Raw genomic sequence first — 12,834 nt, forward strand, 5'->3', positions numbered from 1 at the left:
GGACTAAGAGAGTAGGGTTCCCCTTGCTGTATAGGGCCGGAAAAACAGCCGTCAAAGTAAACTGAAATATTCGTGTCATTATATAACTATAAAGAAAATTGCAACTGCATATCTTTAATATAGAAATTTTTAAAAAATAAAAATGACATTATAGTTTTTGTATCAAGTAAACGTCACCAAGCTCATGCTCGCTACTGCTTGTGATCGCATGCGCGCGTTGTGTTGGCGGACGTTCATCATGGCTGACAGCTGGGAACTCGCTCATTGGCTGAATTTTCCATCCGCAAGTACGGCTCGAGGTGAATGGCGATTCCTCCTATCTTTATACCCTTGCCAGGGAAGCTGCCACTCGAAAAATCGGACTTTGTTGTGCGTTAACTTCCAGTTATAGTCCCCATAGATTCTGTGAGTATTCTAAAATGTGAAGAATAGGGAAATGTTTTCATTTTACAATTATGCAGTGTTGCCACATGTTGGATTTTAATTTGCTATTCTTATGATAATCACATAAATATTTTAGATTATCTGTTACTCTAAACGGGGTTTTAACAAGCATTTAAAGACTCTGTATCTGTTCTGATGGATAAAATGCTATATAAATAGAATAATCTATGTGCCTGTAGGATTATTGAACGATAGATGATAATTTTGATAGAAAATGTACATAGTAATTAAGAGGAGGGGGGACTGCGTTTATCTAAATTATTTATAATTTCATGGTAATCTAATATTTAGGGCTTCGGCTTTCACTAATTCTTCCTCTATTACTTTGTGTTTTCTTACATGGATGGTTACTGAGAAAAAAGCCAACTTTTCATATATAAAACCAGTCGAATGTATTCTAGAAATGTCAAAATTTTCTCTTTTGTCATTGTGAAGGGGCATCCCTAAGCTAGGTTGTTTGGATTAAGCTTTGTGACTTTATGAGCTTATGAAATAGGAAAATATACCTAAAACTTGGGTTCCTTTCTATTGTAGGCTAGGGTAGGGCAGTATTTTTCTGTTTTAAAGAGATCAAAAGGTAAATATGCAAAGATAACCAATAATATTTTTGGAAGAAATAGGTATTCCCAACATATTTTAACGATTTGAGTGTCAATATTTGGTGGAAACCTTTAATTTTCAAGTTTTAAGGTCGACTGAAGTATAACAAGATGCACATAAAATTTATTTTACAAGAAAACCATTTCTGTATAAATATATGACCTAAACCTATAATTCCCCATTTAACCTAACCTAAGATACCTTGTCTATACCTATCAGGATGGGGTTATGCTTCCTTTGACCCTTCCTGAGGACTTAGCGGCCTTACAATTTTAGCTAGTGCTTCCTTGTGGTTGGTTGTAGGTTGGTGGATCCAATATGATTTACTTATTATTTTAAACTTTACCATGATATTGTATAGAATAAGATTGGGCAGTGTGTTTTAAAACCGGATATCCAGTTACTTGAATGATTATATTTTTTTTGAAAACTGACAATTTCTCTCGGATCCAAGCCTTAACAGGGCAAGACAGCTTTTCCCTTGTTCCCCTTAGTTCCGATAATTTGCCGTAGATGTTTCGATCTTCATGGCGACAGGCTGCTCAACTGATTGGCAAAAGCAGAAACAGTAATTTGAAAGTACCCAATGGGATTCCATTAGTCATAGGCTATTGCTTGATGGCTATTTTAAGTATAAATTAATAATTCAAAATTTGGTTTGTTTTACTGTACAGTACTTATAGTACTGCACAAAATTAGTTTGGACATTTGAAGTGTCATAATTGACTATAGATGGTAGCTACTAATCATCATCATCCTCTCTTATGCCTATTGACATGAAGGGCCTTGATTAGATTTCACTGGTCATTTCTATGATGAGCTTTTAAATCAATACTTCTCCATTCATTATCTCTTACTTCACATTTCATAGTCTTCAGTCATGTAGGCCTGGAACTTCCAACTTGCTGCTAATAGCCTAGAAAATTATTTTTATTTGAAATTCCTTTTTAACTATGCAATATTTAACCAAGTTTTGTTTTGATTTGTACTCCTACCACTGGTAGGTCGTGCACACAGTTCATTAGATATCTGACTGGTGTTTTTTTCTGTCTTCATTTTCTTTACTATTAGTACTGATAATTATTTGCAATCCCAGTCTTAATAATTTTCAGTCCCATGGCATTTTCTTGGAGAAGTGCCATTCTCCACCGTCAACAATTTGGATAATTTCTTTGATACTCGTAACATATTGTGGAAACGACCCTTTCCCAAACAGTTCAATAAGTGAAGCTCCAAACAAACAAGTCGTATATAATATTTACCTGAACATAATTAACCTAAGTATATCGCAATCCTGTTTTCCTAGCTGTGAAAAAACTGCGTTGATCAAACCAATTTACAAAGGGAAAGGTGATGTAAACGAGCTAAATTCATATAGGCCCATTTCAAATTTATCCTACATGTCAAAGCTTATTGAAAAAGTCATAAGTGAGCAATTGTGGGCGCATATTGACGAGTTACAGGTATTCCCGGAAAATCAATCGGCCTACAGAGCTAATCATTCTACAGAAACTACTTTGTGCTCAATAATGAATGATATGATAGGTCTTCTTGATGGGGGAAAGTGTGGAATTTTAATTATGTTAGATCTTAGTGCTGCTTTTGACACTGTTGTGCACGAGTACTTACTTGACGACTTGAAGTCTATTGGAGTGACTCAGGAAGCACTGAAATTTTTGCGAAGTTACTTAGAGAACAGGAAGACTATTGTAGAAGTTTCTGGAAACCGATCCAATGAGAGAATTCTTATGAAGGGTGTACCACAGGGTAGTGTCCTGGGCCCTATCTTGTTTAACATATATACTATCGAGCTATCACACATCTTGAAAAAACAAAAAGTGGGTTTTAAACTATATGCAGATGATACTCAGTTTTACCTCTCAATTTCAACAACACAAGATACAAAGAAGAAAATTGATGAGATAATGACTGAAATAAAAACATGGATGCAGAGGAAAAAGCTCAAATTAAATGATGATAAAACAGAATGTATGTTCTTTGGCACAAGGGTGGCTTTGAAGAATTACCAGTTAATTCAAAGTATAAAAATTGGTGATGCTGATGTTGGGATTGTGCCTGTTGTGAAAAATTTGGGTGTACTGATAGACTGTAATTTGTCAATGAAGGACCAAATTGTGAACACAGTGAAAGTGTGTAACTATCACCTGAGAAACATAGCATTTATTAGAAAATATTTAACAGAGGGCAGTACAAAAATTTTAGTGGTGAGTCATGTAATATCAAGGCTTGATTATTGCAATTCTCTGTACTACAAATTGCCCAATACACTACTAAGGAAGCTTCAAAATGTGCAAAACCGGGCGGCTAGACTGATAAAAGGCATTAAATTTCGGGAGAGAATAACTCCTGCACTGATCGATCTACATTGGTTACCTGTTAAGGCTAGGATTGAATTTAAAATTTGCTTGTTGACTCACAAAGCACTTACAGGTGATAAGCCAAAATATCTTCGTGATTGCTTGATCCCCTACCCTGAAGCTACCAGCGCCACTGTAAGAGTTAGACATGCAGATGACCCCCATAGACTATTCGAAATTAGTGTGAATCATGCAATAGGAGGAAGAACGTTCAGTTATGCTGCACCGAGACTCTTTAACGACCTTCCACTCGATGTCAAGAATAGCACAAATGTGGCTGCCTTCAAGAAAAACCTGAAGACTTATCTTTTTAGAAAGTGTTATAATAGTGACCTGAAAACTATTAAGCCTGAATACAAATGCTAGCGAAATAACTGATAACGATACAGAGCAAAATATTAACTGGAAAGGAATTATTTTTTTTCATACACCAAGGCCCGCCTGAACAGACCTTTAGTGTTTGATGGAGGGCGAGAAATAAACCTCTAAAAGTAAAAGTAAGTATATTGCCATTGCTGTTTTGGAAGGAATAAGAGGTGTTACTGTTATGTAAATAAGAGTTTTGAACTATTTTGATGACGTTAATTGATAGAAAATATACTATTTTAAGAATCAAGGAAATACAATTGAAAAAATACACCCTCAGAAGGGAAGCTGGTAGGGAAGTAAACACAGGTGTGCAATCTTCCATAGGGTAAGCTAAGTATGCGAAGATCTAAGTGAGAGTCTAAGTTTTGGGCCCCCATCATGAGATAAGAATATAAGTTCTGGATTTGGTTAGGATGTGGCTTTGCGCTTGATTAATTTTTCAAATATGGTTTGTACGCACACAAATACAAATTTGATGGCAGAGTAAGACTATCGAAATAGGAGCTGCCGTTAGATATTTAATAAGATACTTATGACTACCTGCAGGTGGGGAAGCCCCACCCACTTTGGCTGCAAGCAGTACGCTTGTATTCTTATTACCTCTCAAATTATGGCTGTTTTAATTATTTGCCTTCTCTTTCCAGATTAATGGACAGGTGTATGGGTAAATATGGGGAAACTTAATAAAAAGACTGAACATGTACATTGATATGTATCTTTGGTTCTTATGCAAATACTATCCATTATAATTTAATAGGAGTATGACCTCATCAAAGCTGTAACAGCTTGTAGTATCCTGTTTTTTCAACTAGGGTTATAGCTTAGCTAGTAATAATGATACTGTAATAATAATGATAGTGGGTAACCTCCATCCACTTGTTAGCCAGGTAGACACTCACTTTTGACTTTGTATGCAAGCTGTGCTGAGGTACTTTTGTTGCCTCCTCAATCTTGGCCTTGGTAATTCTTTTTCTCTTCAGTGAAAAGAAGTTTGCTTATGTGCGACTGTGCCTGAGTAAACCACAGAGAAATGTGACAGGCTCATGTCGAACCCTGCTGTTGATCCTCATCATATGTATGTGTTTGGTGAGAGGTAAAACTTTGCAGTTATCCCCTTGTTGCAAGTGTAGTTCATGTCCTATGCAGTGGGTAGAGTTTGTCAAGAAGAAGAAGGGTAAGAGGGATTCTTCATTATCAGAATTAGAGAAACCAAAGCTGATGATGAAGAAGTCTTATCGATCCATATTTTTTCTTTTTGCAGTGTTCTACCTGTTTTGTTTCCCTCTGATTCTTCTATGGCTGGATCCTTTGTAGGAATTTATGGGAGAGGATAAGTAGACCTTGGCTGGCTCTCACAGAGTTCCTTAGGGTAAGTCCCCTCTCTATCAAGCTAGGATCAGACATAGTAAGGCAATGGCTGACTCAGCAGGTAAACTTAAAGGCTCCCCAATTCTATATATATATAAATAGATGTTAAGGATGGTGAGGTTGCAGACACTACAAGCAACTCTTGAGCTTGAGCAATTCTCAAACCCCTGTCCGGTTGATTGCAAGGCAGGGAGATTTCCAAGAGGCAGCTGCTGTAAACTGCTGGTCAGATAGCTGATGCTGGACAGTTATGCAACGAAGAGGATTTTTAGCAGACTAGGCTGTTCTTAGCAGCAACTCCACCATCCTACTTCCAAGGGGAAGTACAGGCTGGTGTCTTTCACTCATATTAGTTTCAAAGTCTTGTCTGGCACTTCTGATGTTATCTCTCTTTTCAAAAGTATTCCATGACCTAGTACTGGCCTCCTTTTAAGACAGAACTTGTCAAGGCCCTATCAGTTTCTACATCTCTATGATTAGCTGCTTGGAGGTTGATTATCAATTTCCTCTCTCTGTTATGGGACCTGGAAGGATGACATGTCCAGGGAAGGAAAGAACCTTTCAGTCTGGTTCTAGGAGGCTGCCTCCTACCTAAGGATGAGTAATCTATTTAAAGGATGATGATTTATATATGTTTAGGAACAAATCACAAATTTGTGACGTAATGCATGTTTTTACTAACTACATATACAAACCTGAATCCTTTTAAGTTGCTCTTCCTGCCTCAACCACCCAGCTTAGTCAAGTCATTGAGGCAGATGTCAAAAGTGATGTGATACAGGCAGGTGGATCTCCCCCCTAATGCCACACCTACCTTGTTAAAGATTTAAGGGCTGTTCCATCATGTGCTGAAGACATACTCCAATGTAAAGCACTCAGATTTGTATAGTTAAGAAAAATAAAGATTACTTTTAAGATTTGCAATTTTTTTCAGTTTCTGAGCCATGGAAACCATTGTGTATGAAGGCGTTAGTGTCGAAATCCCCTCTGATATATGTCAAGATATCAATCTACTCTTTGATATAATATCGCCAGAAACATGGAATAATCAGCTCACAGATGACCATCGTGAAATGTTGATGGTAAGTTTTTGTTTGTCTTTGTCTGAACTCTACTTAAGACTTCATATAAAATAGAATTCATGTAAGATTATTTGTATTGTTTTCTAATAGTAAAAATATTTCATCAAATGGGATCATAATACCTTAGAATTATGAGGTTATGTCACCTATTTTTGTAGATTTGTATGTGAATACCATGGATCAAAGCTTGCAGTTGGATAATTTGTAGGACCGTGATTATTTGTTCCTGTGTGTAAACAGATATTCCATCCCTTAGCGTAGGGAAGTCTCCAGCATAGCTGGTAAAGATCTTAAACTCTTTCATGAGGTAGTTAATAGCAGGTGGTGAGTGCTGGTGAGTAGTCCCGCTTGCTCTCCTGTCAAAGACTTCACTTCAACTGCAACAAGTACAGTTGTACTGTTGCATCCCATCCAAGGCTGTTTAATATTTTTCTTATCCTTTTTAGTTCTTACACAAATACAAACCATTATCCCTTAATAGAGGTTTCAGTTCAGCAAAGCGGTGATGGCTGTTAGAAAAAAATAAAGTAGTTATAACTACTCAAAGGGAGCAGTTCCGGAAGCCCTGCCCTTGTCAATCAACAGGAATAGGAATTTTGAGTTCAAACACAAGCGCTACAATGTGCTCTTTCTTGCTGGTGCTCAAATTTGGCTGTCTTAATTTTTTGCCTTCTCTTTCTAGAACAAATGGATAACTGTAAACAATTGTAAAGTCACAAATGTGTAGCAGGTTTTTGTGCAAAATTTCCCTTAATCTAATTTTCCTTGTGCTTTTCACAGGGAGCATAACTGTTCACAGTTAAGCTCCCACAGAATAGGATTTGATCTGTGTTCTCAAGTCTCATACTCGTGCCCTGTACAAGTCTTTGAGATGAGGGTCAGACGAAGATCTGACTCTCTAGACTGTCCTTCTTCTAGCCTTAGCTTTCAGCCAACTATGACACAAAATATTTATGGGCGAGATAGCCATGTCGTCCTGATGGAAGTTCCTCTAGGCAGCTTTCTACGTGGGATATTTCCTGCGAGTGATATACCAGAGAATTTTACCTGTAGAGGTATCACAGGGTTATTACCCCTGGAGGAAATATCCTGAAAGATGATGTGTATGTAACAGGGACGTGTTTAAAACAACCCCGGCTATCCTTCCCCAAATAGAGTTAACCTTGTCTTGAAGGATATGGGATAGGATTGGATATGTGGGAGAGCCGTTACAACTCTTGATACCAGTGTGTTACTGTAAATACGTTCACTGGTTCCCCATTCTTTCTTGCAGCCGCCATCTTGAGTGCATGCTTTAGGAGTTTTCTGGTTTGTTTTTCAAGCTTTCGCGTGTTTTTGGATTATGGATGCTTCTGTTTCTTCTTCAACGGTTAAGTTTAGTACCCTGCTTTTTTCTGGGGGAGAATTTTGCATCTCGCCCTTTTATTTTTCAGGATACGTCCGCTTTTTGTCTTGCCGCCACTGCATGGTTGAAGCTGGAAGTTCATGTTTTCAAATTCCTCAGTGTTTTATATGAATTTCTTAGCTAGCTGTGTTGAAGTGTGTTGCATATATACTTTTACCTGTTAAGTTTATTTTTATTTATAACGGTTATGATTCATTTTTACTTTTATATCATAAAATTTCAAAAGTCATTTGTATTTGCCCTCACGCAAAATACAAATCATTGTCCTTTGAATAGGGAATATGTTTTCAGCGCAAGCTGGACAGCCTTTGAAATTGTTTTACCAGCCATTTAAACAACATGTTTTTATGCTCATGAGTAGCTTCAAACAGTCTTACTGGTCTTGGCACTTCAGGCTCTGGATGAGGACGTGGCCATTGTTCTCAAGGCTCTCACTCGTGCCTTTTTGAGCATTTGAGGAGGCGGTCAGTCAAGGTTCTAGCTCTCAAGACTGCCTCTGCTGCCTTAGTATTGGGAAGAGTTTAGGCAAATTACATGGTCTCTACCTTAGTTTCCCATACTTGGAGATGGAATGACCTCCCTTAGTTTAGTGCCAGGCCACGTGGCCAAACTCAGAATCTACTGGGGTACGATCCCGGGATCAAGTCCTTCTCCATTCCCTCTACATGAAGCATTGGGTGGCATGGAGAGGAGATGCCTGTGTCTCTTGAGGGCTTTGTGGTGCGATCTGAAGAAGAGCAGATTCCTCAGACCTGAGTGTCAGTGACCATTCCTTAGCACTGGCTGAACCAAACAAGAGTTGTCGCAAACAAGATCTTGCTGACTTCCTTAGTCGATCTGTAATGCTTATGCCAATACTGTTGAGAGTGTTGAGGTACCAGCTAAGACTAGAAAGTGCAAAGTCAGTGCAGTCGGCCAGGTGTTTGTGGTTGGGGCGTATGCACCTGGCCACCTTCATGGACTTTATTCTATAAGAATACCCACAAGTCCCTTGACGTCTTAACACTTGGTCTTGTCTTGGCTGCTCAAGTAAATGTGTAGCAAGTCCAGCTCCCATGTGGGATGGTAAGCATCCAGTTTATACATACATACATACATATACCAAGGCACTTCCCCCAATTTTGGGGGTTAGCTGACATCAAGCAAATGAAACAAAAAAGGGGACCTCTCCTCTTTACGTTCCTCCCAGCCTGACAAGAGACTCAACCGAGTTCGGCTGGTACTGCTAGGAAGCCACAGCCCACCTCCCCAGTTATCCACCACAGATGAAGCTACATAACGCTGAATCCCCTACTGCTCCTACCTCCGCGGTCATCCAAGGCACCAGAGGAAGCAGCAGGGCCTACCGGAACTGCGTCACAATCGCTCGCCATTCATTCCTATTTCTAGCACGCTCTCTTGCCTCTCTCACATCTATCCTCCTATCATCCAGAGCTTTCTTCACTCCATCCATCCACCCAAACCTTGGCCTTCCTCTTGTACTTCTACCATCATCTCTTGCATTCATCTCCTTCTTTAGCAGACAGCCATTTTCCATTCTCTCAACATGGCCAAGCCACCTCAACACATTCATATCCACTCTAGCTACTAACTCATTTCTTACACCCGTTTTCACCCTCACCACTTTGTTCCTAACCCTATCTACTCGAGATACACCAGCCATACTCCTTAGACACTTCATCTCAAGCACATTCAATTTCTGTCTCTCCGTCACTTTCATTCCCCACAACTCTGATCCATACATCACAGTTGGTACAATCAATTTCTCATACAGAACTCTCTTTACATTCATGCCCAACCATCTATTTTTTACTACTCCATTAACTGCCCCCAACACTTTGCAACCTTCATTCACTCTGACGTACATCTGCTTCCACTCCACCATTTGCTGCAAAAACAGACCCCAAGCACTTACATTGATCCACCTCCTCAAGTAACTCCATTCAACTTGACATTCAACCTCGCACCACCTTCCCTTCTCGTACATCTTATAACCTTACTCTTACCCACATTAACTCTCAACTTCCTTCTCTCACACACTCTTCCAAATTCTGTCACTAATCGGCCAAGCTTCTCTTGCGCATCTGCAACCTGTACAGTATCATCCGCAAACAACAACTGATTTACCTCCCATTTACGGTCATTCTAGTCTACCAGTTTCAATTCTTGTCCAAGCACTCGAGCATTCACCTCTCTCACCACTCCATCAACATACAAGTTAAACTACCAGAGCAACATCAAACATCCCTGTCTTAGCCCACTCTCACCAGAAACCAATCGCTCACTTCATTTCCTATCCTAACACATGCTTTACTACCTTTTTTGTAGAAACTTTTTACTGCTTGCAACAACCTTCCACCAACGCCATATAACCTCATCACATTCCACATTGCTTCCCTATCAACTCTATCGTACGCTTTCTCCAGATCCATAAACGCAACATACACCTCCTTACCTTTTGCTAAATATTTCTCGCATATCTGCCTAACTGTAAATTTTGATTCATGCAACCCCTACCTCTTCTGAAACCACCCTGTACTTCTAAGATTGCATTCTCTGTTTTATCCTTAATCCTATTAATCGTTACTCACCATACACTTTTCCAACTACACTCAACAAACTAATACCCCTTGAATTACCACACTCATGCACATCTCCTTTACCCTTATATAGTGGTACAATACACGCATAAACCCTATATACTGGTACCATTGACAACACAAAACACATATTAAACAATCTCACCAACCACTCAAGTACAGTCACACCCCCTTCCTTCAACATCTCAGCTCTCACACCATCCATACCATATTCTTTTCCTACTCTCATTTCATCTAGTGCTCTCCTCACTTCCTCACTTGTAATCTCTCTCTCATTCTCATCTCCTATCACCAATACCTCAACACCTGGAACAGCAATTATATCTGCCTCCCTATTATCGTCAACATTCAGTAAACTTTCAAAATATTTCACCCACCTTCACCTTGCCTCCTCTCATTTTAACAACCTTCCATTTCCATCTTTCACTGTCTCTTCAATTCTTGAACCCTCCTTCCTTACTCTCTTCACTTCTTTCCAAAATTTCTTCTTATTCTCTTCATATGAATGACCCAATCCCTGACCCCACCTCAGGCCAGCTACCTTCTTTACCCTACCTTGCGCTTTACTTCCATATTTTTCTCTCTATATCTTTCATACTTCTTTACACTATTACTCTACAGCCATTCTTCAAAAGCCCTCTTTTTCTCTTCCACTTTTACCTGCACTCCTTCATTCCACCATTCACTGCCCTTCCTCATGCTGCCACCAACAAACTTCTTGCCACACATATCATTTGCAATCCCAACAAAATTTTCTTTTACTAACTTCCACTACTCTTCTAAATTACCCGTTTCTCTTACTTTCACTTCGTCATATGCCATTTTCAACCTTTCTTGATATTTACTTTTTACCCCCAGTTTTATTAGCTCTTCAACCCTCACTAGCTCCCTTTTACATCTACCTACTCTATTCCCCCACTCTTTTGCTACAGCTAATTTTCCTTCCACCAAAAAATTATCAGACATACCGTTAACCAAATCCCTAAACACGTGCACGTCTTTCAATCTTCCAAACATTCTTTTAGTTATCAACACATAATCCATTAATGCCCTTTCTACCACTCTTCCATTTGCCACTCTTACCCATGTATACTTGTTTTTATCTTTCTTTTTGAAAAAGCTAGAATGTATCACCATCCCTTGCTCAACACACATATCTACCAGTGACTCTCATTTTCACCTGGTACGCCATACTTACCTGACACCTACCTCTCCAGCGCCCACTCTAGCATTTAAGTCACCCATGACAACTACATAATTCCTTCTACCCAGTCCTTTTACACACCTACTTAATTCATTCCAGAACTCGTTTTGCTCTTCACTTTTCTCACAACCTGGCCCATATGCGCTGACAAAAGCCCAACATTCCCTACCCAACCTAAGCCTTAAACACATTAACCTAGATGATATCTCCTTCCATTCCACTACTTTACCTGTCATCCATTCACTCAGCAATAAAGCAACACCTGCTCTTGCTCTTCCCCCTTCAATACCAGACATTTCACCAAAAATCACTCCACCTTTCCCTTTTATCTTTGTCTCACACAAAGCCAATATATCCATCCTATTCCTAAACATACTTCCAATCTCACATCTTTTACACTTTATCGTACTACATCCACGCACATTCAAATACCCCAAAACTAGAGTGTGGGGAGGAGTCACTCTCCCCCCAGCTTCACCTCTTTGATGTCTCACAGGATCATAACACAGGAGAGGGGGTTTCCAGCCCCCTCGTCCTGTCCCTTTTAGTCGCCTCTTACGACAGGGATACATTGGCGCTATTCTAATTGGTTTTATGCCCCCGCGGCCACAGTTTATGGTAACGTATAAATTTAAGTCTAGGATGAAGGCAAAATGAGTGGCTCTACTCCATTCTCTCTAGCCCCCTCTTAGGGACGAAGTGGTTGAAGCATTACTTGGTGGATCTAACTTAATACTAGTAAAATACTCTTCTGAATTCCATTCTTTACAACCAAGAGAAGTTCTCTCCTATCCTCTTTAGATGAGAGGGAAGATGGTGTAATATGTAACAACCCTTTTGATCATCCTATGCTGGGTATACAGTACTATTCCTGACTGTTTTCCACTTTGGAGGAAAAGTTCTCTCCTTTGACCCCATGTCAATCTTTTTGGACAGAGCAGGCCAGGCCAGTCTGTAGCAGCCTTTTCATCCTAATGATAAGCAGGAGGTTGATGGAGTCATCTCCTTTGCTCCTGTGTAGGACCATATGTCTAGGGAAGAAAAAGAACCAACCATTTCGGTTGTAGGAGGACTTCTGACCCACCAATCGGTTTGTATAAAAACAAATCAAATTTTAAGATTAATTTGTATTTTTCCTGGTTATACAAAGCTAAGTCCTTTGAATTATACTTCCCTCCTCAAACACATCTCTCAGTTCTGAGCCTAAAGGTCTTAAGTGAGCAGATTTTGATAGGTGGCAGATGGGGTGGTGGGTGTTAGTCCTCGCTCTCTCTCCACCTGTTGTTTAAATGCCTCTTTAAATGATTTCAACGGCTGTTCACCTTGTGCTGAAAACATATTCCCTACTTAATGGACTTGGGTTTGTATAGCTAGGAAAAATACA

The 12,834-nt window shown here is 39.5% G+C and overlaps 1 protein-coding gene across 1 annotated transcript in view; it reads left to right on the forward strand.

Moving 5' to 3' along the window:
• The first annotated feature begins 214 nt into the window (after positions 1-214).
• The window catches only part of LOC137652746 (nuclear factor related to kappa-B-binding protein), a 126,821-nt gene continuing 114,201 nt past the window's right edge, over positions 215-12,834 (forward strand). Inside the window, exons 1-2 of the mRNA XM_068386152.1 lie at positions 215-405; positions 6,094-6,241. Coding sequence (XP_068242253.1) covers positions 6,104-6,241 — 138 coding nt within the window. The 5' untranslated portion in view covers positions 215-405; positions 6,094-6,103. The remainder of the gene's footprint in view (positions 406-6,093; positions 6,242-12,834) is intronic.

This window comes from Palaemon carinicauda, chromosome 14 (genome assembly GCF_036898095.1).
Source record: "Palaemon carinicauda isolate YSFRI2023 chromosome 14, ASM3689809v2, whole genome shotgun sequence".
In the NCBI taxonomy this organism is placed as follows: domain Eukaryota; kingdom Metazoa; phylum Arthropoda; class Malacostraca; order Decapoda; family Palaemonidae; genus Palaemon; species Palaemon carinicauda.